Source organism: Phaseolus vulgaris, chromosome 3 (assembly GCF_000499845.2).
Source record: "Phaseolus vulgaris cultivar G19833 chromosome 3, P. vulgaris v2.0, whole genome shotgun sequence".
Taxonomy (NCBI): domain Eukaryota; kingdom Viridiplantae; phylum Streptophyta; class Magnoliopsida; order Fabales; family Fabaceae; genus Phaseolus; species Phaseolus vulgaris.
In genome coordinates this window covers 29304792-29331971 of record NC_023757.2, presented here as the reverse complement: position 1 = coordinate 29331971, position 27180 = coordinate 29304792, and the positions used below count along the sequence as shown (strand labels likewise).

The window sequence follows — 27180 nt, the reverse complement described above, 5'->3', positions numbered from 1 at the left end:
AACATCAATTGATGTCTCTTTTTGTAATTTCTTTAGAGTAGATTTAATAGAACATAAAAGAAAGGTATGGATAGAAGTTTAGGACCTATGAGAATAAATAACAACAAGTCATACCTTCCATGTGACTCTCTTTTAGGCGTCATTTCTTGAATGGTGTGTCTTTTGATTTTTCCACCTTTTTCCTTAGTGAAAACCTGCACTCTCATACTATAAATAGAGGTGCTTGGCTCATGTAAAATCATATTGAATGAAGAGTAAAGTTACTACACACAAATTGTGTGAGAATAGTGAGAATTGTTTCTCCTGGCTTAGTCTTATCTTGTGAGTGTTTGGGAGCTATTAAGTGGTGGCAACATCACTTATCTTGGTGAATATTCATCATTCCAAGTAGCGTGATCTTCTTCCCAAGCTTCAACCACATAAGCTTTCCCTATCTTTCATCTTCCAATTCCATTTCCATTCCATTTCAATTGATAAATATGCCTTGTTCTTGTGTTTTTTATTCTAATCGGTTCATGTGCTTTGTTTGATAATTCTAATCGGTTCAATTACCTTGTTTTGTGATTCTATTCGGTTCATATGATTTGATTTGTGTTCTTGTTTCCGCACCTTCTTTTTTCATTCATCATCACCTATAATTATGTTTTTCCTTTGGTCTTATGGAAATGAACATTCACATCTACTTAACACTTGTTAAGTTAATGTCCAGTGAAAATCAACTCACATCAGAACCTGTTGATGAACTTCCTTAGGGGCTCCCCCTTCTCTTGGTGGATACCAACCAGGGCAATAAAGGTTTGGCTGGTTGCGAATTGTGTCTCAAACATGGACACCAACGTTGCGAAATTGTTGATAGAGTTGGGAGGGAGTTTCGTGAACCAACTCAGGGCTCCTCCCTTCAGCGATGTAGGGAACACTCGACATAAGACCGCATTGTCCGAGGTATAAAGGCTTATGTGCGTGGTATATGCATCTATGTGCTCATCCGGATCGGTCGTGTTGTCGTATCGATCTCTATTGAAGCCTTTCCATTTATCTGACAGTGGTACTCCGATTAAGGAATCAGTAAAAGGATGTCGGCGGACCAAGTCCTAGGTGTGAATTTTGTCTTTTGAGTCTTTCTTATTAAGACACATTAGAGAGTTGAAGCATGTTTAGAAGTGTATTAGCTAATTTTTTATTATTGATTAATTTCACTAACTTTGCTTAAGCATAATTGGATTTATGATATTGATCGACGTGATGACCGAAACCGAAACATAGTCTCATTCGTGCATACCTTACCAATTCAGATGCAAAAGTTATATAATAAATCTTCAACTAAACGCAAAACTTGTTCACTTCTAATTAGTTCTACAACAAAATAACTTAAATGAACTATCTCAAATTTAATAGGTAATACAGAAAAAAAAATTAAGGAGTCAGATTAAAACAAACCTATCTTTTTTTCTTCCAACAAAGCATATAAATTTTATAATCATTTGAAAATGAATTAGAAAAAGCAAAAGATTATTAAAGAACCATAAGCGTATATAGTTTATTTTGAAGCCCTTAACTGATAAAAAAAAAAATCATCCTCTTCATTGATTAAATTTCCCAATATTATTCTTCCATCCAAAAGACTTTTTGATCTTATCCATAACCGTTTTGAAGAATCCGCCGCCTTTGCTTTCAGATTTCTTGATTGTATCGTCATGGGCGTAATTCCATCTCACAACTATGTACGCCGTCGTACACCTGAAACCAACACCGTTCGAAGGAGAACAGTTCCGTCGAAGCGCGTAAACAAACCCAGGGGAAAAGTCCTTCATCAAGTGCTTGAACTCCTGGGAAACGTGCACCCCCGAAGAAGAAGACGGAGCCGACTCGCACGAGTAATACCCGATCCTCACGCGCCCACTCACGTACTGCCTGTTCGCCTCGATTATGCGAGCCGCTCGCTGGCGAAAGTGGCAACTCACGAACTCTTCGAAGTTCCGAGGTGGCCTCCGAAGCAGTTGGTGGGTGGTTTTGCAAGTGCTAAAATACGCTTTCTCGTTGTACACGCATGACTTCTTCTCCAAGTTCATGCTGAAATTCGCAAAACCTCCCACACCAGGCTCGTTGAAAAACGGTTTCTCGTTCAGAACCAACGCTTGGATTGAGTGCAACACTTGCAGCATCGTCGACTTGGATGGGTCCCACATCTCCGGCATTTTCCCGTGCCACGTGTTCAGCAGGCTCAAGCACACCGTTCCGTTGCTGTACAGATTAGGGTTCAGTCTGTACCCGAAAGAGTGGTAATGCAGCTTGGGAGGGTGGTCGGGGAAATCGAAAGGAAACACGATGTCGAAGAAGAAGAGACCATCGTGGTACGGTGTACCCTGGGCGCCTACGATCACAGCCCTCATCAGATCAATGCGTCGCTCGTACACCCTCACGTAGATTGATTCCGGCAAGTTCTTCTCCAGAATCTTCCACTCTCTCATGATGGTTTTGTAAAGTGAACTCCTTGAATCGTTGAAGTATTTCCCATTGTTTGAGTCTCGAAACCGATGGTCTGTGTCGTCCATTACAACGTCAAAGCGCTTGAACTCCTTCATCTTGTTGGCGTCCATTGGCATTTCTGATCGCTGATTCTGAACATAGAAGAAATCCATTGCAGGAGCTTGTGAAGTGTGCTTTTAGGTTTGGTTTGGAAAACAAACTATTTAACAACGCACTCCCCTCTCTAAATTTTAGAACCCGTCTTACCCGATTCTGCTGTTACAACAGAACTCGTATACATAGGGTTACCTATTAAATTAAACTTATTTAAATTGTTGTTATTATCTTTTTATTAAGTTATAATAACTTAATTTTCATTTTGTTGATATCAGATTTACAGTTGAGTTTAGTTAACCAACTGCAATTATTTAATTGAACCCAACATTTCAAATTAATATTATATATCTTGCGGATAAAAACTATTATATATATAAACTATTGAGTAAGGGTATCACTATCTTTTTTCTATATCAAACCTTATGGTATATATTTATTTTTATGAAGACCTCAAATGGAAAATTAAATTATACAATTTTAGTTAGAATGTAATTGATACTATAATAAGAAATGAATTTAAACCGTGGATATTCACGGATACTTCATTTTAATTTTTTTTTTGCCATTGAAGTGTGAGATAAGAATAAACATAAAATATGTAACCATAAATTCTTATACTAAAAAGGGTTGACAATTATCAAGCATAACAAAATCTTATTTCAACGATATTAAATTTAAATATTATTGAGGGTTGTGGTGTACATTGATGTTTTATTATTTGTAATTATTCAAAATAATATAAGTTGATGCTTTTATTTGTGAATACAAGTATGAGGATAATTGCACATGGGAAGTTGGAAATGGGAGGGAGATAAGATTATGGGACACATGGGTGGACAATAGGACTCTTAAGGACAATACGACTCTTAATGACAATTTTCCGAGGCTCTTCTCCATTTCTCTTAATAAGAAATTGTCCCTTGAGGTGAGAAAATTCAAAATGGTCATGGAAGATTGAGTGGAGAAGAAATTTGTTCGAATGGGAAAAGATTCAATAACAACAGATGATGCAACTTTTGAGAGAGCAGGGGGTACGTAGGGGTGGATAAGGAAGATTCTTGGGTTTGGAAAGATGACGCGACAACAACGTACACGGTCAAATCTGCATACGATATTCTTAAGGAAGATGTTCAGGTGGACGAGAGAGATTTATTTCAGAGTTTCTGGAGGATAAAGGCACAACCATCATTTCATCTCATAATATGGAGGATTTTGGAAGACAAAATAACGTCTAAGGCGAATTTGGCAAGAAGGGGGGTTTGCATGACGGATAATATCTACTGTGTGTGTGGGGAGGAAGAGGAAAACACATCTCACTTTTTCTGTACGTGTAGAGTTGTCTGGCTTGTGTGGGCTAAGTGCTATGAGTGGATGGGGCTTGCAACGAAGGATCATCGGGAGCCTAAAAAGCACTTCGCTAGTTTCAAGGTGAATGGAGTTAAAGACAACGTTAATCACTTTTGGGGTTGTGTATGGATAGTAGTGGTAGGATAATTATGGAAACATAGGAACAAGAAGATTTTTAGAGGTGGAAGGATAGATCATAATGAAATTTTTACTCTGGCTCAACTGAAGGCCTGGTATTGGATAAAGTCCAAAGCACATGGGGTATGTTTCTCCCTTTCTGATTTGTGTCTTGAACCACTGGTTTGTATGAATTTTGTTAAAAAAATTTAGGAGGAGTTTACCTTGAGCTGTGGGGCTATGCTTGTTAGTTATGTCTTGTATGATAGGTTAGTTTTAAGGTTTTTCGTTGTGTAACGAGGTATAAGGGTGAATTTCTGATGACTTTCTACGGCAAGTGCATCGCGTTTCCTAAAAGTAATAATTGTCCCTAAGGAAGAATATCGATCCCACAAGGAACAGTGAATTACCAAGTACAATAAACGTTAAATATCAAATGGAACAATAAAAAGAGTGTTGAAGTGATTGTCTTGACAATGATTAATAAGAAAATAGACAAAAAAATAGTTGTTTCAAGTTGGAAAAATAGGGATTAGGTTTTATCTCTCTCACTCTCATGTATTTTGATTAGCATGTAAATATTAAGTTCTTTGATTGAAATTGATGCCCGTAGAAAATTCATTTATGTCGATGTCTCACATAGAATTCTTAAAAATGTTTCCTAAATATCAATTTCTCGCATATTTATAAAAACAACTTAGAATCACACTCGGACGTTAATGGCAATTAACATTTCAAGTCTATTTCTAGCACTCAAATATGTTAAGTATTGTTGTTTAGGTCAGAACCCTAAAAATACCTTAAAGTCAGATTTAAGATTCTCAAGTTGTCACGAAAATTTAGAAGTAAAACAACAATACCAATAGTCAATCAAGAACATAATATTATATCATATTAAATATATCACCTCAATACATAGAGTTCGAGCAGATTACTCCTAATCCCAAAGGGTAGAATTAGCCACGCATACTTCTAGCACCTTCCATTTTCTCAATTGAGTTACAATTCACTCTATGGTGTTTTCCTCTCAATCTTCCACACTATGATTGAGCCTCTAGCCCCCTATTTAACCTAATTTTCTAGGGTTAGGTCACTTCCCGTGTCACGATGATGGACTAAGTGATAAAACATAAAAAAATGTCCAATATGTCTTACGCATTCTTGCTCAAGCGAGGAATTCTCGCTGGGGCGAGAAAGGCGTTGATTTCCGAAAACAGTCTTGGACATTCTCTTTTGAGCGAGAATCTCATGTTGCAAAATTGGTTTTTTCGACACTTTCTCCATTCTGGGACCTTCCAGCTTTCTCTTTTTAGCTCAAATCATTACTCTTTAATCCAAATTTCCAAATTTCCATGAAAACCTGCAATTTACACCAAATTTTGGAATAAAATGCTCTTATTCAAATAAAAATCATAAAAAATGTAAAAAGGTATAAATTCATAAATTAGAGATTATTTTATATGTAAATTAGCAATTAATACTCATAAATGTCTATATTTTAATATGAAATATTACTGAAATTAGACACTTATCAATTTCTTATGAAGGTATTTTGTATACAGGTTGAGTTATCCTTGAAATACCTAGTATTTATTCATTCGTTTTTTGCTGATAAAAAAAACGTATCTCATCTCAATGTAAGTGAATTTAAATTTTGTAGTTGAATATTTAAATCTCATGAAAATAAATATTATATCATTGCAAGAAAAAAAGGTTTTAACATATGTTAATATAATCATAGGAATGAATTTAATTAATTAAGGTTGTTTTAATCTTCGTGTTAAGTTCCAAAGGTTTATTTATTTAACTAGAAGAAAATTTGTCTTTTATTAATTGTAACATTTAAAAAAAATTACTATATATTTAGCTTAATGTTGCTCATATATAGTAACATTTATATTTTTGCAAAAATTAACCCAAATTATTATGCACATCACTTAATTGCATTTTAAACGACACAAAATTATAATTTTTTTAATTATTTATTAATTAAAATTAATTAATTTTATTTATTTATTTATGGAGATTTGGAAAAATCTATAGTATTTTGCTGAGGTTTGACAAGAAACCTTTGTAATTTAATGAAGGTTAAAAAAATTTCGATATTTTGTAGAAGTTTTAGAATAACCTTTAAAATTTAACAAAAGTTAAAAAAATTTCATTATTTTGCCGAGATTTTAGAATAAATCTTTGGAATTTAACAAAGGTTAAAAAAACCTCTGTTATTTTGGTGAGGTTTTAGAATAAACCTTTGGAACTTAATGAAGGTTAAAAAACCTTAGTTATTTTGTCGAGGTTTTGGAATAAACCTTTGGAACTAAACGAAGGTTAAAAAAACCTTCGTTAATTAAATTCATTTATAAGGTTATATTAACATCCGTTAAATAACCTTCGCTAAAACCTTTTTTTCTTATAGTGTTTGTAGCAGTGGTTTTAATCTTCTGGTTTCTTGGAAAACTGGTTTTTGTGAGAGGTTGTATTTGAACGCATGAGTTGGAGTCTTCATTGTTTTATAATTTGACTGTTAAACATAAATTATCAGTTGGTTAATTCAGGGACTCGAATATTAAAAAATGAACCTTGAAAATGTTTATGGATTGGAAAGATGTTAAGATTCCTCAATTCATAACCCTATTGAGAGAAACTTGTGGTTTTCTTGTGAAAATTTTAAACTAAAAAAGTAAAAGAACATGTTAGATATTCGGTTAAGCTTAAATGAGTGCAAAGGATGTGGAAGGCTAGAACAAAGGTACAATTATTTGAATGAAACTATATGGAATGACATTCATTATGATCTAAACTTCTTTTTCAAATGAGTTCAAGAACAAATGTGATGTGAGTTGATTTTAGAATTGCACATGTTTTTAGGATTTTCGCTTGAATTATGAATTTGATTAGCAAGGATAGGTGAAACTTAGTGAAGATTGTCACTGGACACGAATTAACCAAGTGGTTAAGTGTGAAGGTTATCTTCAAAAGAGCAAAGAGAAAAACACAATTAAGATGATGAACACAAAAATAATAGCAATATAAGGAGAAGATAAAGGGCGAAAAACAATAAAAGAAATAGACAAGGCAAAGAAGAATAATGGCAAAATGGAAAAGAAGACAAAGGAAAAAAGTAAATAGGAAAGGAAGCTTATGGAGGTGAAGAAGTGGGATTGAATCACACCACTTGGGGAGGGAGCTCCAAGATGAGTGAGGGAGGATTCTTCACTTGAAGCAATCTCTGCTCAAGATAAGATTGAAAAATAATTTGGAAAACAATTAGGAAATTACTTTGACAGAGTTTCTTTACTCAAAATTGAATGTGATTTACAAGAGGGGAGATACATTATTTATAGATATGAGTTCCTTAGAGAGGAAGAGAGGAAGGGTAGGGGCATAAATGACTGCAAGCTTCTAGAAACTAGGTTAAATGCGAGCACATGGGGAAGTGTTCTAGAATCTAGGTTAAAGGTAAGCACATGGGTCATATTCTTCTTCTAAAAGCCTAAGCTAACTTATTCTTCTTCTTGGGCCAAAATGAGCCTAATTGATTTGAAATTAAACTTGTCTTAAAAAGACTAGAAGGAAAAATAATTGATACTCTCACCCATGCCCGGTGGTTCTTCTCCTGAGGATCTTTTGATGGACGGTGGGGCCCTATGTCTTCAATTGAGATGTTTGACCTAACCTTGAATATTTCTTTGGGCTCGTGGTCAGCTTCTTGTAAATTTGGGTCATATCAGGATGTAACCATAACTTTATAAAAACCATGTTGTAAAAGAACAATATTGACCCCTCTATGTCATGGACTTCACTCTTACAAATAGGTTCATATCCCCCACATATTGCACCCTCACATCCTTTTTCATTATTTTGCTAAGGGCTTGAAGGTTTCTAAAGGTTCTTAATTTCTTTGTTATAGTATAATCGTGCATTTCACTTAACAACTCTATTTTGAACCAAAGATACAAAGCGTTATACAATATTTTCTACAAAAGGTAAAACTTAAAATAAATACAGTAAAAAACTTAAGAAAAACCCAAGAATTCAAGTAAACTTGAATATAAGTTCATGCCTTCTTTAGCTTCTCACGGTATTGGGCACAAGGTTGAAAGGTTGTGTGTTCTCATAATTAGGTGACACTGACCACGTAAGAGGTGTTTCTTTAATGTTGTGTTTGGATAAGGGGTGCTACAAGAAAACAACCATTTTGCGTGGGCCAAAAACGAATGCAAAAGCTGAAAAACGGACACTTATGCGTCTGATTATCGTCCGTTCCACATCGCACGAAAAAAACCTGGAAGCAAATGAAAACTAGCGTGGGCCAGAAAGTTCGACGCATCTTGCGTGGGCCAAGCTCACGCAAAACCGACGCAACATGCAGAAGCTGGGTAGACGCAAAATGGACGCATATGCGGCGGCTTTTGCGTGGGCAGATCCGACGCATAATTTTTATTTCGCTTATTCGTCGGTCTGGCCGACGGAAATAATAAAAATATATATTTAAAAAATATCAGATTTTGCGTGGGCTTGGCCCACGCAAAAGCGGACGCATGTTTTAAAAAAAACTTACGTGGGCCTGTGGCCGACGCATGTGATGAAGAAAAAAAAAACATTTTATTTTGCTTTCTAACCAGATTACCTGTAAAAATTAAATACCAACCAAATCACATTCAAACAAATTACTATCATTCACAATACATCCATAAACACTCAAATCCACAAACACATCCAAAGTATGAAATCAAAATCCACAAACACATCCAAAGTACAAAAGTAATAGAAATAGTTAAACAAAAGATATGAATACTTAAAAAAATATTACAACTAAAATTGTACATTACAGATTTTTTACTCTCTACATCCCTTATTTAATTTACACACCCTACATCACTTTTTCTAATTTTCTGGTCTAATATGTTGTCCAATTTTTTTACTCTCTACAACCTTATTTCATTTTAAACCCACGTCACTAAATGAACTTTATTGTTTCAATCATCAATATTTTTTTTTAACACTACAAAAATTAAAAACTTCATAATTATTAAGAATTCTAAATAAATAAAAATTTAAATTATTTAGACCATGGAAGTTAGCCTTACTATAGTTTTCTCTACTGGAAGACCAATTTAATATTGAGAAGGACCCAATCACACGACTGAAAATCAAATTTCTACTATTCTAATAATTCATGTATAAGTAAAATGATTTGGGTTAACAACCCAGGAAATAGATTGAAGAAAAATAGTTTTCGAAACTCAATTTTACAAAACAGTTTGATTTAAATTATAAATAAAGTTGTCAACTTAGATGAAACATTCACTAATTTTGATAAGAAATGACTTCAAAAAGACGTATGCAAAAGTGTATGAATGATCAAGTTTTGTTGTAAAGAAACAGAAAAGAAAAGACCCTAAACAAGCAATCATGTATCTGTACACAAATATCCAATTGTGAAGACAAAAACGAGATGGTATTTGTCTATTCCATTAAACACTACACTATCAATTATTATAAGGAAAAAGAGAAATGAAGACAAAAACTATTTGGTAGAATATTTAAGTTTCATTGACGGGATTCGTTTAATAATTTTATCCAGTGGCTTAAGAAAAGAATTATTTACAACAATTCTTCAATACAACAAAAGTTGATGAATCCAAATTCAAAATCGGAAAGACAAAATTTAACATCTTTAAGAAACTGCGAGTGACCCACGAGGCTCATATAAACGCGCGACATCACAATAATCCAAACCAGCAACCAACAATAATCCAAACCAGCAATAATCAGACCAGAAACAAACAATAATCCAAACCAACAATAATCCAAACCAGCAACCACAACTCAATATCCAAATAAAAAAATTGGTAAAATGTGAACCTGAGGAGGAGGCAGAGCTGGACCGGAGGTAGAGCAGGACACGGAATGAGAGCTGCACGCGCGGAGGAAGCTCGACGCGGAGGAAGCTTGCATGGAGGAAGCTCGACGCGGAGGGGAAGCTCGACGCGGAGGGAGAACTTGACGCAGAGGAAGCTCGACGCGATGGAAGTTCGCGCGGAGGAAGCTGGACGCGGAGGGGAAGCTCGAAGACGAAGCTGAACGCAGAGGAAGCTCGCGCGCGGAGGGAACTGAAATTGGAAAATTAGGTTTTCAGAGATTTGGGGGTTTTGAAAAATCGGAAACACTAAAAAATTTCTATATACTCCCGGTATGCGTCGGACACATCCGACGCATACTTTAAAATATTTAATTTTATTTTAATTTAAAATCGAATTCAAAATTTAATAAATAAATTAAAACATTTTTTATATAAAAAAAAATTAAATTTAATATAAAAAAAATTAATTTCATTATATAACAAAAACTTTTATTAATTTATAAAAAACAATTTAATTTAATTTATACAATACAATACAAAAATTAATTAAATTTACACAAAAATATTTAATTTAATTTATACAATAAATATTTACTTTAATTTATATAAAATAATTTAATTTAATTTAATTTCTACAACATAAAATTAATTTAAATTGTAAAAAAATATTATTTAATTTATATTAAATTTATAAAAAACATTTAATTTAATTTATACAATAAAAAATGACTTTAACATCTACTACCACAAATATCAATGAATCCTATTATTAAAATTGCTCATGATACCCTCATCATTCCTTCTAACTTATAATCCAAAATCTAATAATCAACTATATTCCATGATTCTAAGTTAATTCTATAACTATCACGAAATGACTCATATTTCTCAAATTGCTTATGATACTCTCTTTCAGCCTTTACAATGCACTTCTTAGTTCAACTCTTACCTTGACAATGGACTACGGTTATTAACTTCTTCCTGTTAGGGAGATGAGACCTAGACAACTATTGAAGTCTTCGTTTTCTTCCCTCGGTCGGGCAGATTGTTGGGTGCTTGACTGGGGTCCTTCTCATTTTCGTGCTTCTTTCCTCGGCTCTCGATCTATGGCGAACATCGATGGGGGGTACCTGCGAAGGCACTCTGACGCTCAAGTCAGTGAAGCGGGTGATCAGTATTCTGGTAGGTGAACAGTAATAAATGACGTACCTTTCTTCTTGGAATGTGTGCTATGTATATTATTTTAATGGGCTGACCTTATTGGGTCTGATTAGTGGAGTGGATCTCGCTTAGGGTTGTATTACCTTATCCTTAATGACGGATTAGCTTCACTGACCTTAGTTTCAGCGTTAACGGTAGTATGGGTCGGCCGACTGTGATGATTTCACTCGTCTCGGCCAACCTTCCATGGTCTCGACCAAGTCTCTCAGGTCTCGGTCGCCTCAGTCAAGTCTCTCAGGTCTCGACCAAGTTCCCCTTGGTCTTGGTCAGGTACACCAGGTCTCGGACAGCCAGGTGGGTCTCGGTCAAGGAGACCAAGTATCGGTCTTGCCCATACCGGCACATAACTTATAATCCAAAATGTAATCATGAACTATATTCCATGATTTTAAGTTCATTCTATATCACACCCAGTCGAAACTTACTTATTTATGTTACATTTATTAAAAACTAAGTCTACTAAATTTACTATGTCAAAGACCTATTATTTAGTATATTGGGAAACTCTATTAACACACTTATAAGGAATATTGCATATGTATCATCTCGTTACTTACTACATTATTATGTGCTTCAGTTGGAAAACATTAATTTCTTTTCGAAATCATACTCAGTAACTATAACAATGACATTTATAGAGCATGTAGTCAACTTTGGAACACTTTGGATATTGTATCAATCTAACAATTAAGAATAAGTTACTTACTCACGCACTTAATCTTAATATGTTTGTATCATATACATTTTCGCTAATTCATTAAAATGATCTTATGATTCATTTATGAGAAATAACATCTTCAAAACTATAATGGATATCAAAACAAAAATCCTAATTCATTCATCCATTGCACACATATAACATTTAAATTTATTTAAGTTACTGATCTAAAGTTTTATCTAACTTTTTTTTTCTTAAACTAAATAAAACATTTTTAGATCAAATTTATTCTCTATTTTTAAATACATCCATTACCATTTGCATTAATTAAGTACTTCATATTGAATTTATATTCTTAAATTTATGTATATTTTATATAATATTTACAAAATTTAAATACGCATTTTATTTTTATTTTTTTTACTATTTTTTAATTAATTATTATTTTTCTATATGTTTTCAAATCTTTATAAACTTTTTAAGATAACTTCTTTTAAATAATTTTAAAATTAAACACTTCATCAATTTAATAAATTTAATTTAACTAATTTATATCATAATATCAAAAATAAAATAGTTATAACAATATATAAATAAAATAAATTTAAAATAAATAATTTTTTGAAATAATAAAATATTTTATATAACATTTAAATAATTTAAATATATATTTTCTTTTACTCAATTAATTTTAAATCAAACACTTATTTAATTTAATAAATTTAATTTAACTAATTTATATTCAAAATTGATAAATTAAATAATTTATTATAATATTAAAGAAATAATTTTAAAATAAATATAATAAAGAATTAAATATTAAAATATTTATTATACATTAAATAAATTTAAATTTTAAAATCCTAAAAATGTGTGGGCCATTGCGGACGCATATGCGTGGGCTTTGTGGCCGATGCAAAGCCGACGCATATGCGTGGGCCGCGGCCGACGCAAACTGATTTTTTCTTAAAAAAATAAATTAAATCCATTTGTGCGTCCCTTTTGCGTCCAAGGTCATTCTTGCGTGGGCTTTTAGCCATTTTGGCCGACGAGAGTAGCGTTTGGAAGTGGCCCACGCAAGAATTTGGAAGCTAATTCTTCATTTTGCGTCCAATGTGATTCTTGCGTGGGCTTTTACCCATTTTGGCCGACGAGAGTAGCGTCCGCCACTGGCCCACGCAAGATTTTGGAAGCTAATTGTTACTTTTCTTGTACTGGGGGTGCACTGTTGATGCAAACGAAAGTGAGGGTGCACCCCCTGTTTGAATCTGTGAATGTGAGGATGGGGGGCGTGGAAGTGAACAGATGCATGCAAAGTGGTTCATCCCAACATTGGAGAGATTTACGAAGGAATGAAGATAAAGCCACATGTGCATAAGTGTTATTACATATGTGTCTCTCATTTTCTTTCACTTTTTAATAGATGAGTTGATGATACAACCATGCCTTCTACTCTGCATGCACTCACAAAGATTCCTGACCTTGACACAGGGAATCTTGACCTTGAATGTCTTGAATGTTGTAGGTATAGGTCGGTAGATGACTTCATTAATATAACACATATCATGAGAGTTATTTATCTAAGTTTTTCATTTGAACATATTCATTTGCATTGTGTGAGGGTGTTGAGTGCAAGTGATAACTGTTGGAGAGTGTGGTGAGTGAGTCAGTGCTAGTGATAGCTGTTGGAGAGTGTGCTGAGTGAGTTGGTTCCAGTTTCATGTTCATCTTCCAAGACACCTGAGGTATGTTTTACATATTCCACAATGCATAATCAATTAAGCTTATGAAAACACATGATCCATAACCGATTGAGACATATAAAACTTTGCATAATTGATTATCCATAATGTATAATCGATTACCTTCTATTTTTTTTAACATAATCGATTATGTTGTGAGTGCTAATGGAAGCATAATCGATTATGCATTTAAAAATGTGTACATAATTGATTATCTCCGTTTTTAAAGGCAAAGCATGATTGATTATGCTGTTGAAAACTGTAGATAATTGATTATATTATTCTTTTTTCTGAATTTTCTAGTTTCATATTTTTGAATAATTTTTGTTTGATTTTTTAATTTCATGTGGGTGTTTTGAGGTATATTCTTGGTATAAAATTTTCAACCACAACTTCATCTTCATCCATCAGGTTCTTATGTGCTTTTCCAGATATGTAATTTTTAAAAAATTTATACTTTTCTTTGTGTTTTTGTTAGATTCATGAGTTTATGTATGTTTTTGTTTATTATTTGTTTATTATGTATTTAATTTATTTTATAGTTGGTTAATTTGAATAAGTTTGTGGTTTACCTGAAATTAATTTAAAGCCATTGTTATACTTATATTTTAGTTTGTATTTTGATTAATAAGCTAAGCCTTATCCTTATAATTTATAAGTATTGAATGGAATCATAATATAAAGTTATTATATATTTTAAAAATTATTAATTGATATATAAAAAATTGTTGTGAATTGTTATAATGTAAAAAAATTATATTACATAATTTAAATTTGAACTTTTTTATGTGCATAAGTTTGTTATAATTAAATTAATTACCATATTTGAATAAAAGAACTAAATATTTTATTTAAAATTGAATATTTATATTAATAAATTAATTATCTTTACTTTAAATATTGTTACCCATTTTATGTAATTTATATTATTGTATTTTTGGAAGAAAAGAAAACATGATCAAATATAAGTTTTCTTTTGGTACATTATTTTAAATTAAAAATCTTAATACATTATTTGAAATTATAAATATTAATATAAATATAAATTTTCTTATTAATCAAAATTAATTTCATACATTATTTGAAATTAGAAATATTAATATAGTTATCCAGTTTTTATATTATTTAAAATTCATATCATTTCATGCATTATATTATGTTAGAAATACTAATATAAATATTTTTTAGTTATTATTTAGAATTAATTTCATACATTATTTAAAATTAGAAATATAAATATAGTTATCCAATTTTTATTTTATTAATAAGAATCCAAAATCCATTTGAATATTTAAATTATAAAATGTCAAATATTAATATAATTATATTTTCGGGTTGATTTGATGTCTTTAACTTTATTTTAGGATTGTATTCCATTTAAGTTATTGTCTTATTTGTGTATGTATTTTGTTTATTGTGAATTGTGTTTCAGAACTTCTAGTATTGTGTTTCAAGACTTGTAGTATTGTGTTTCAGAACTTGTAGTATTGCGTTTTAGAACCTAAGTATTGTGTTTATGAGAAAAGGTTTCACGAAAGCTTTCCATTTTTCGTCGCATTAGGGTTTCAATCTCTAAACAATTTAAATTTTCATGAATGAAATTTTCATATTATGAAAACTTGGTCAAAGTTTTTTACACAAATCTAGAGTTTACAGCTATTGGTGACCTTTCTATTCAGATTAGCTCAAAACGAATTGAGATAAGACAAATGGATTGGATGAACGTGGCAAATCTGATGTATGATGACATTAAATTAACCCCTGGTACCATCCTTGAGGGAGTAAATTATGATCGAGCAATGACAATATCATCCATGATTCGTGAACAGGAACATGGTGAAAATGTCAGAAATGTAGGTAGTTTGAATATGAATGACAAACTACTTCATTACACATGAGTGCACATGTTGTGTCATCGGGGTAGTAACTTCTCACAACTCATGAATAAATATGTTTTCATGTTATGGTGCATAAAAAAGATATATTCATTAATTGACCTCATTGTATCATGCAACACATGATAAAATGTCAAGATAACAACATGTCTCTGTCATATGCCATTTTGATAACACATATCATGTAGGTGTATCGGTTAGACTTGTCATAAGTGTCATATTTCAGTAATATTCCATATTTAAATACAGGAACTTATGGATATTAATTGATAAAATAAAAATAAAATAACCCCTAATTTATGAATTTATAAATTATTACATATTTTGTTATTTAATTTGAATAAGAACAATTTATTCCCAAATTTGTGTTAATTTTAGGATTATAGGGAAGAATGGAAATGATTGAGCAAAAGTAGATAATACAAAGCTAAAAAGAAAATTGGAACACACAAGCACACACTACAGCTCGCCCAAACTCGCCTAAGCCAAACGCCCCCAGAGGATTTCGCCCAGACGAGATTACTCCATTCACATTGGACCTTTTTTTTGTGCAATTCATTCAGACGAGCCCAATAAAGCTCAACGAGAAGTGACTTAGCCCAAACCCAACTAGGTTAAATATGAGGCTTGAGGAACAATCCTAGAAATCAGTGATTGAGAGGAAAACACCATTGAGTGGATTGGAATCCAATTGAGATAATAGAAGGTGTTAGAAACCTAAAAAAGGCAGTCGTTAAGGAGAAACATCTTGGATCTTCTTTTCTTGCTCTCCCTGCTTGTAACAGCCAACATGTGTGACTAATTCTACCCTTTGGAATTAAGAATAATCTATTCAAACTCTTATTTATTGAGGTGATATTTAAACATAATATTATGTTCTTGATTGATGATTGGTATTATCATTTTGTTTGTAATGTTTGTTACCATGATCTCGAAATTTAATTTGACTAAAAAGTATTTATAAGTTTTTGACCCAAATGATAATGTTTAACATATTCGAATGCTAAGAATAGATTTGAAATGTTAATTTTTATCAAATTCTAATCTTAATGATAAAAAGTTTTTATAAATATGCGAGGAATCGATATTTAGGAGACTCCTTAATAATTTTATATGCGAGGAATCAATATAAATGATTAATATATGGGCATCAACATCAATCAAAGGATAAAATATTGTTATGCTAATCAAAATAAAAAAAGAGTAAGAAAGATGAACCTCAATCCTTATTTTTTCAATTTAATCAACAAAGTCTTTGACTTGTTTTCATTTTAATCATTGCAATCATAACAAATTTCAACAAACTTTATTATTTTGTTTTCTATTTAGTGAATATTTTACTTGATTATTCAATTGTTCATTGTGAGTTTGATATGCTTCCTTAGGGACAAATTATTACTTCTGAGAACATGATGCACTTGCCGTAGAAAAGTCATGAACTTGTAAAATGATGCATCAATAATACTAGGATGAAATCATTACTTCGGGAAGAAAACTATGAGAAAATTAAATATCTTCCAAGTAAATGGTGTTTGGCAACTAGGTAGACCTGACGAGGTAGACAAAGAAGATGAGGAAGACTTACCATTTCCAGAAGAACATGTTCAAGGCGATCAACCTCAACCCTCAATCTCCCATGATGCGAAAATGTTAACCCAAATTTGGATCGGGATATAAAACATCCAAAAAAGTATGACCACCATGAGGTTGGATATCAATACACTGTTTGGACATGTTCGACACACATTTTGACAGGGTTGATGAAAGGAAGGACAAACTAGAAGATTGAATGTCATCAACGAAAATGATGTATAATGAATATGTTATTGTTATTTTTCATGTTGGATATTGTTACAATTTTTATTTAATATTCATGTTTTATTGCTACGCATTATCATTTAATATTCCTTTGAATGCAAGTTCTGCAATGTTTTGTTTATATTATCCATTATCTTTTTTGGACAACCGAAAGCATTGCTTCAGTGGGTTGCAATGTATGCGTATCACTCGTCATCATTGTGTAATTGTACCAGTTCTGGTGAGCAAAAACATTGTACTTTTGCTCATGGTGGTGGAGCACAAGTGCTTTTGTTGCATGTATTTGCGATTGTGGAAATTTTGTTGTTTTTAGAACAACAACTGGAAAAAAAAATGCTAGAAAACGATTTGGGGGTTGATCTAAGTACAAAGTTTCATTTATTCAATTAGGTTTCAAGCAAACTTAACAATGTTATGTCAAAGTTCATTTTATGTTTTTATTCAAAATATATTAGAAGTAGAATAATTCTAGGTTGTGATTTTTCCAAATGGTGCATTGAAAACATTGGTGATGAAAGAGATGTAATTATTGTTAGACAAAGGAATAAATATGTCTTTTAGAAAAATGTTTGACATTCTGCACAAAAAGTATTTAGATGTTGTTAGGGGTATGTTTTCTTTTTCTAATTAACATTATTATGTTCTTAATTTTGTTAAATTTTCCTTGACTTGAAAATGTCTCTCTCTAAATTAAATGTAATAAATTTATGTATTTTAGCTTTCAATCGATAACTCTTTTTTTTCATTATTTATACCATACAAATTCAAATAAAGAATGATACATGAAATATAAAATATCATTTTCTTGTTATTAATTTATATATCATAATATTAGCCAAATTTTAAATACTCATTTAATTTATAAATATATTAACCTTTTCATAATAATAATAACAAAAATCATCATTAATATTTCTATTTATATAAATAATATATATATATATATAACATAATATAATACAAAGAAAATAATAGTAAATAATATTAAAACTGTTTAAATACATAAATTTAACTAACAAAATATTGAATTATCTTATTAATAAAATTAAATAATATTAATTAGTTAAATGAATAATAAAATAAATTTTTAATATAACACAAAAATATTTAAAATAATTTATTTAATGTCTTTATTTTCATTTTACATTATTTTAATTAACTAAAATCTACACACACAAAAGACTTATATTTCATTTTTTTTAATTGTTTTATACATAAAAATAAATTTGTAATCTTATTTTTATATCATTAAAAATAATTCAAAATACTTTCACAACTACCAATAAAATTTTGTCACACATCAATTCTAACATACTTAAATACAAACATAAAAAATTTCTTCTCAAATCCTTATGCTTTCACTAACTTTTTTTTCTCAAATTCTTACTGTTTCACTCCTCACTCCAAAACAGAGCATAAATGATTACATTGAATTCAGTCTAGCTATGTTTGTGTGATATCTAAATATCTTCCCGTATTAGTTGTTTTTCTGAAAAAAGGAATTAACATTTTTTGTTCTCCCGTTTTAAATGCTTGTACTATTTTGATGCAGAAATTATATGAAAAATAATTTTGCAATAACCAAATATTCTTCTCATCTATTAATAACGAAGCTCTTTACCATCTAACATACTTGTTGAATGTTCTTGTTTTGCATCAAAAGCATAATACAAAATTTTATTAACAGCAAATATAGAAACAAAAACTTTATTGAGAACTTTAGTGAAAAAAATAAGTATTATAGTTGACAAAATTGTAATTAGCTTGTACGTAACAGAATAGAAATAAAAACAGTTCATTAACTAATGAACCTATGTATTAACTCATGTAATAAATTTTAATATTAACTTTTAACTTTAATAATAATAACAAAATAGAAATAATTTTTTTATTCAAGTCTAAAACGGAAAAATAATACTAAAGAAGAGAGGAAAAATTGATGAGAAATAAAAGCTATTTAAGCAAATTTTTGAATGCTTATATTTTAATATTAGAAATGTTAAAAGAATAGAATCTTAAGAGATGACGGTTGGAGACTTTCTTGATTTGGAAGTGACGTAGAGAAAAGGAGAGAGAGGAGCAATAGAAAGAGATAAAAATTAAGTAACTAAAATGAGTGTTTTCTGAAGTACAAAACAAAGTATAGAAAGATGAGAAGCAAATGAAACGATTCATGATGTGATAATATACTATAAAAGAAGAAAAAAACTAAGAGGATTAAAAAGATTCTTGTTATAAAAAAAACGTTGTATTGTATGATCCTTATTTTTAGAAAGAATAACTCAGATCAAACCTTTCAAGTTCCTGCAACGGACTAGTAGAAAGAGTTTGATAGACATTAAAAACTCACTCCCTGAAGTTGAAAATTCTTAAAATTCGCATTTCAATTGAATTGAGTTTGAGAAAAAGTAGAGATGGAAAATACGATGGAGTTCGAGCACTTCGACGTTGTGTCAGACGATTCAGATCACCACTTTCTAGGATCAAAGAACGGAAAATGGTTCAACGATTCGAAGAGCAAAGTGTACAAAACCATCGTGAAAGAGTGGAAGATTCTGGAGCAGAACTTACCGGAATCAATCTACGTGAGAGTCTACGAGCGGCGCATTGATCTAATGAGGGCTGTGATCGTCGGCGCCGCGGGCACACCCTACCACGATGGTCTCTTCTTCTTCGACATCGTGTTCCCTTCGGATTATCCCAGGAACCCTCCCAAGCTGTATTACCACTCGTTCGGGTACCGACACAACCCGAACCTCTACAAGAGCGGGAAGGTGTGTCTGAGTCTGCTGAACACTTGGTACGGGAAAAAGAAAGAGACGTGGGACCCATCCGAGTCCACGATGTTGCAAGTGTTGCTCTCGATTCAAGCTCTGGTTCTGAACGAGAAGCCGTTTTTCAACGAACCTGATGCTCTGCCGTCAGAGAAGAAATCACGTGCGTACAACGAGCACGTCTTCCTTATTACTTGCATCGCCTCCTTCCACCTTCTTAAGCGCCCGCCGCGGAACTTCGAAGCCTTCGTTGGAGATCATTTTCGCCGGCGGGCGTTTTCGATTCTCGCGGCCTGCCGCGAGTACGCGAATGGGCGCGTCGGAGTTGGGTATTACGGTTGCGACTTGCGTTTTCCGATGGTCCAAGTTTCAAGGAGTTTCATACAGCGGTTGGTGATGCTTTACCCTGGGCTTCTCAAAGCTTTTCGTCGGAATGGTGCTTCTTTGGAGGGTTTGGGAGAACAGTTGGAGGTGGAGAGCCAAGAATCCAAAAAAAAAAGCAGTGGAGTCTTCAAAAAGATAGTGGAAAAGATCAAACAGGTTTTCAGATCGAGGAAATTTGGTAAGAACAAAATTAACGAGATCCAGGGGAGAAATCATGGTCTTGAAAGTGTTTGAAAATTAACCTATGCCTGTTTAATTTTATTTATCTATAATAATTTAAGTAGTGTGTATAAATATATATATCTTATTATGGCCTTTTCATAAGATTGAATTGTTGATTAGAAGAAAAAAAAAACAGAAGAAAAGGCCACAATGTACTCGTTCATGATGCAATCTTTGGTTGTTATCTTATCCCCAGTTGAACAAGCTACAATGTTCATGCAATTGTAATTATTGTTTTGTTTTTATTGTTCCTCTCTCTCCTTCTATCTCTTTCTGTAGTATATTCCTCTCACAGTAACTATTGCATATTCTTCTTGGCTGCTGATAGATTAACACCTCATCATATTAACACACATCAAAAACATACACTTCACATTTTAATAATTAATATTTTATTTTATTTTATTTTTTAATTTAAAAATATTACTATTATTATAAACAGTGTCAAATGTACATTTTAGTAAATTAATATTTTAATTTATTTTTTAATTTATTTTTAATTTAAAAATATTACTATATTATTATAAAGAATGTCAAATATATGTTATTTACTGTTTGACAAAAAAATTCTCATTCTTCTTTAAAATGAAATGAAAAGAATTTTAGGGTAATTTTTCTATTAGTTACACTGTTTTTATAAAAATAAATTTTATATCAATTTTTCCTAATCCTATTTTCCCCTCTCTACTAAATAGATCCTAAGAGCTCAATACAGTCGTAGAATTAAACGAAATTCCGTATTTTAAAGGGGCTAATAACATATATAAGTAAACAAAATCCAGAAATAATTCGTACCATTAATTTTAAGAAGGAAGGAAGTGCTATCATTTACATAATTGGTAACTAAAAACTAAAGTTTGCAGATTTTGCATGGATGTATGCTAGTAAAACCTGAAATTTGTTGACCGGCACAGTAACGACACACAAATTAGTTATTGGTTATCAAGATTTGGCTAATGCGTGAGCTTAGTCCATGAAAAGAAAAATCCTATACAATTACAGCACAAAAATCAGCGCAAATAAAGAACCTACTACAATTTGGACTGTTTCTTGGAACTTCGACCAGCTATGAATTCCTGCATCTTTCTGAATTGCTCCTTCGTCATTCCGTTATAATAATCATGACCCCTCTCCTAAATATTTTACACAGGTGGAGAATTTGTATGTAAGAAGATTTGGAGTGTACAGCTCAAAATATACACAAATGAGGAAAATGGCAAAATCCCCAGCAAGGAAGATTATTGATTACATGGAAGAGAAGCGTTAAATGGATAATGCAGATTGCCAGACAATTAGGAAAGAAATAGTGCCAAAGAGAAAGTAAACAAATCAATCACCAGATAGAATTTCAGTGTAACACAACCTTTACTCTTTTCCAATGTTTATGAAAAATACAATACTTTAATCTCTGGTTGCCCCTAAATTGCATTTCGTCCCTGCCCTTCCTGGAGATGTCATTGAAGAGAGTCTTGGTGTCGTTTAGTTTCGTGGTCAAAAAGGGAAATAATGGTTCTTCATAATTTCGTACTACACTATTTTGTGAAGTTAGGAAAAGTTGTACCCAGCTCTACTGTGGGTGTCAGTGACATCTCCAGCAAGGGCAGGGCCTAGAAATATCTCGTTTTCTCCATTATCGACCATTCTCACTCTTTATTATGACACACATAGGATCATAAGATCCTGTTTTCAGCTTTTTTTTCATAGCATTTACTACATTTCTTTAATATTGCAATTTGTTCTAGACAAGAGTAAGAATAACCTAGAGCATGAAATGGTAAAGGATAAGTGTACCATTTTCTTGTGTCTATTAGATTCGTCCCTTTCTATACAGTATTAGATGGTACATATGGACAAAATCCTAAAACTTATTTATCGTTATGATTCGGCTTTAATTGGACAGTTAAGGCTAACTTAATGAGATCTCCTGATTTATGCTACATTGTTACATTATAAGGATCGGTTCACGACCATCAATAACCACAATCGGACCAGACTCATGACTTTGCACAATTCGTATTAAAAATGATTTTAAACATGTTAGCCATAATATTGAAATTCACCTATTATCCTACCTTCACCCATCCCTCATCTCCTTTCCCGGGACCTAACACAAACCAATCTTTTTTATTTAATTCATGCCATATACACATAAATTCTACAAGGTACTAACCTTTTCAAGGGAAAGTGCACGGCCAAGATCAAGTTTGACGCCATCATTGATGACCGCCTTGTACTTCAACACCAAGTCGTGGTTGTTTTTGACAATTGCATCCGCAATTTCCATGCTTTTCTTCAACAACTCACCCTCTTCAACCACATGGTTCACGAAACCCAGCTTTTCAGCCACCTCAGCGGTCAAAGGTGAGGCTGTGAGAGATACCTCGCGCGCTTTGTTAACCCCAATGATGCGCGAAAGCTTCTGAGACAAACCCCATGAGGGAAATATCCCAAACCTGCAACAAACACGCCAGGGGCGTGTTCAAAATTCGAAGAGTCGATTTGTTTTAAGGATAAAGGGAACGAACCTAGCGTGAGTGTCCATGAACTTAGATCCCTTGGCAGCGACCAAGATGTCACAGGCGAGAGCAATTTCGAACCCAGCGGTGACGGCGAATCCTTTTATGGCTCCGATTATCGGTTTGCGGCAGAGCTCCATTTGCACAACGGGGTCGCTCTCCGGATCCTTCACGTCGCCCTTGAACACGTCCTCCGCCGCCGTCAGATCCACACCCGAACAGAATGACCGGCCCGACCCGGTCAATATGATGACCCGCACCGAATCTTGCCCGTCCAGTGTCTTGAACGCCTGGGCCAGGTCCACCATCATGGGCCGGGTCAGCGAGTTTAGAGAACCTGGACGATTGATCGTGACCACTGCGACGCCGTTTGGGTGGCGGTTCACGAGTATTAGTTTCTCCGGTGATTGCCGATCCATGTTTAACCCGAATCGATGGTTGGAAAACTTGCTGTTTATGTGAAGTTGGCTTAGGAAGAGATGATGCAGTCTCAAAGTTCGTGACGCAAAAGAAATATTATTGGACACATATATAACGTGTCACATAATTATCTTTTATCCACCACCGAACTAATTATTATTGGACATATATGATCATGATTTATTATTTTTTATAATTCATATTTTTAAAGAAATTTTAAAATTGATCTTATAAATAAAAAATTATATATTTGATAAAAAGAGATTGAGAAAAATATTTTAAATACATGTGGTTCGTTAGAATGATCTTGAACAAATACTAAGATCTCGGTTTTTAATGTTGAGCTTAAAAAAAGCTAGAAGTGGGAGATTCCGTATAAATGCTTGATTCATAAAGCAATATTATTTTGACTGTTAGTGCATTTTTTTTCCTATAATGTTATTTTTAAATTTAAAATACGTGTCTTTTGATTTTATTTTATTTTTAATCCCGTAAGATCGTTTTTTTATTTCTATTATTATGTGACACATTGATAAAAAAAATAAAATTATTGTAACTGGTTCTTGTTAGTGTGATCAATTAAAAACATACAGCAATTCAGAAAAAAAAAAAAGATCTGTACAATATTGATATTTATTAATCTTAAATGAATGTGAAGACCAAAATAATGTTCTCAAAATTTGGAAAGAATAAAAAATAAAGAAAAACATTTTATAGAAAATAAAACCAAATTCATGTATTTAATAATTAGGGACTAAAAACTACAACTTAAGAGTTTAGAGGGTGTAAAATAAAGAGAAAAAAAAACATAAGAACTAAAATCAAAATTTTAAAGATACCATTAACACATTTAAATATTTATTTTATATGAATTTTGTAAATGTATTATTCAACACCAATAATATTATGTTTAAATCAAATATAAGGAAGAATAAATTTAAAAAGAAAACACGCTTAAATTGTTATGATTTTTTTTCAATTATAAAATGATTTGTGTATAGGCTTATAAATTTATTTAAAATATTTTTGTGAAATTTTAACCAAATTAACACACTTAAATTATTTACTTCCTCCAATTTGAATCAAATATTTATCAAAATAATATCAAATAATTATCCAAGTAATCCAATTTACCGTAGCAGTTCGAAATTTAGTTTCATTCTAAATTTGTTTTGGTTTGATTTTTTTATTTAAATTTTAAGGAAAGAAAATTGATAATTTTATGTTTTAAAATATTATTTTTTATTAAAGTTGGTTTGAAAATGATTTTAAAAAATTATTTATTGTACTTTTGTGGGGCTTAGACAATATGAATTTTCTTTTTCGATCATGCTTCCCTCATTTTCTTTTTCTTGTTTGATCTCTAGCTCTCGATCGGAAGTGTACATAAAAAAGATTTTTCGACAATCAAGTAAGTACTAATTGTTTGAGTGTAATTAATGTATTGATGAAGACATACATTATTTTTGTTTAACATGTTTATTTAAAGATTTTGTAATGGGCTCCCTTGTTGATGAGTCGTATTTAATATGTATCATAACTTCAAATGAAATTACCTTATTTATCGTATATCTTCTTAATTTACCTTGAAGCATTGACTATAGTCGGTCAGATAACATCCGATATTGGGTGATGTAGTTCGTCTGGTCCTGACCGGTACATTAGCCCCTCAGTCTCAAGGGAAAATCTTCCAGAAGAGTCTAGATGTGACCATTTGGTGTTTCGAGGTTGGAGGGGACAATATTAATCATTGATTACTGCAAATTTGACGTTGAAGTTTTAACCTAGTTGTCCGATCTGAGTAGATCTAACGATTCCACTAGCCATGTCATTTCAAGTACAACCAGTTAGACTCGTGAGATCAAAGTGGATCTAACAATTCAAAGGGGGACGATGTTTCATATTCTTGTGGTAAGACCTCTATAAATAGTAGTTCATTTCAAATGTTATCCTTTGCTTATTCTCTCTGGTTCTGAATACGAAGTTATATTCCGAGTGTCGAATTGTGGCGAGGTGTTTTCTACTTTCTTTTAAAGGTTAGTTATGTCTTCTTCTAAGTTTTCATGCTCTCCATCTTCTAGGGGATTTTGGGTTATACCAGGTGATGTTCAGGATGGGTTGGTTGGTCCTAGTGGGGTGGTCGACCTTGCTAGCTGACCACCTCATCATGGTGGTTATGACTAGGTAGATCCTCGTGTCATTGAACAGATTACTCAATTTTTGGGTTCTTCTGCAGTTGATGAGTTCATATCTAGAGTCACCATGATAAAGCCTGACTCACCACTAGATATGAATGGCAATGTAGGGCAGGCCATGCGGACGACCTGCAACCCACTAGTAAAAAATGCGAGGCGGCCTTAGTAATTCAACCTGCTGACCCGCTTTAGCCCGCCTCACATAACCCGTAGCCCGTGCGAGCCAACAACGGGGCAGAACGAGCTAGCCTATTGACCTGCCAAAAAAAAGGAAAAGTATGTGTTGTCCTGGAAGTGTTGCTTGCTCTCTGCTCTTGTAGTCACTCTACAAAAATTAAAACCTAAATTAGGTTTTCCTCCAACATACACGTTTCTCCTTCCTTGCCTTCAACACAATGCACCGTGCCTGATGCAAACCCACAAAGACCCCAAAACTAAGTCCACAAGAAGATGACAAAGGATGCCAACTATGAAGGGTCATCTTAACAATCAAAGGAAGACCTCATCAATAGGAGGAATGGACCAGGTCCAGAGCACTTGAAGTTCTTCCTACTAGTCTTCTTAAATATTTAGACAATGTTGTAAATAATTTAGGCTCATTTGTAGGGGTCCAAATAGTAGAAATAAGCTAGAATAAAGTGCCTTTAGCATAGTAGGGGATGTGGGTAGCATTCTAGCTTGTTCCTAGCCCATTTGAAGGCCTTTTGACCTAGTTTCTAGAAGGATAAGCCTAGAATACGGGATTGACTTAGTCAAACCCTATGGCTGTCCACTTTTTCCCTTTTCCCCATTCTACCCTCTTTTCTTCTTTTCCAAGGCTCCTAAATCTATAAATAGGGAGGCCTACCTCATGTATTGACAAGTTGAATGAAGAGTAAAGTTACTATACACAAATTGTATTAGAGTTTGTGAGCATTGTCCCTCTAAACCATTAGTCTTATCTTGTGAGTGTTGTGAGCTCTCAAGTGGCGGCATCTATAGTTATCTTGGATTCAATTCACCATCCAAGTGTCGTGCTCATTCACAATTTCACCATCTCCTAAGTTTCCTTTCACTCATCTTTTTCCATTCCTATTTTCAATTCCAAAATATGTCTTGTTCTTGTTTTTGCTTCCTTTAATTCAATTCGGTTCATGTTCTAGCACTCCTTGTGTTTGATTAAATTCTGCATCTAGTTTGTAATTCATATTCACCTTTAATTGTGTTTTTCCTTTGGCCTTATGGAAATGAATTGTCACATCTACTTAACACTTGTTAAGTTAATGTCCAGTGGGAATTTTCCTTAGGCTTCTCACCTATAATTGTTCTAAAATCTAAATCTAAGTAAAGTGCCACTAATCTAATGAAAAATCCTAAAATCAACTCACATTAGTGCCTCTGCTCCGCTACCTCCATTTCATGCACGCATGGTGTCGTCGCTTC

The 27180-nt window shown here is 32.6% G+C and overlaps 3 protein-coding genes across 3 annotated transcripts; 1 reads left to right on the top strand and 2 right to left on the bottom strand.

Moving 5' to 3' along the window:
• Positions 1–1580: 1580 nt before the first annotated feature.
• Positions 1581–2655, bottom strand: LOC137805521 (putative ubiquitin-conjugating enzyme E2 38). The gene has a single exon (XM_068605462.1). The coding sequence runs from the start codon at positions 2637–2639 to the stop codon at positions 1581–1583; it is 1059 nt and encodes a 352-aa protein (XP_068461563.1). The 5' UTR covers positions 2640–2655.
• A 17006-nt stretch (positions 2656–19661) lies between these two features.
• LOC137807018 (putative ubiquitin-conjugating enzyme E2 38) lies at positions 19662–22110 on the top strand. The gene is made up of 2 exons (XM_068607436.1): positions 19662–20583; positions 21778–22110. The coding sequence occupies exons 1-2, from the start codon at positions 19662–19664 to the stop codon at positions 21870–21872; spliced, it is 1017 nt and encodes a 338-aa protein (XP_068463537.1). The 3' UTR covers positions 21873–22110.
• Positions 21396–23702, bottom strand: LOC137807019 (probable enoyl-CoA hydratase 1, peroxisomal). The gene is made up of 3 exons (XM_068607437.1): positions 23153–23702; positions 22798–23080; positions 21396–21760 (listed from the first exon to the last, which is right to left on the bottom strand). Exons 1-3 carry the CDS (start codon positions 23560–23562, stop codon positions 21659–21661), a joined length of 795 nt encoding a protein of 264 aa, XP_068463538.1. The 5' UTR covers positions 23563–23702; the 3' UTR covers positions 21396–21658.
• Between the last annotated feature and the right edge of the window lie 3478 nt (positions 23703–27180).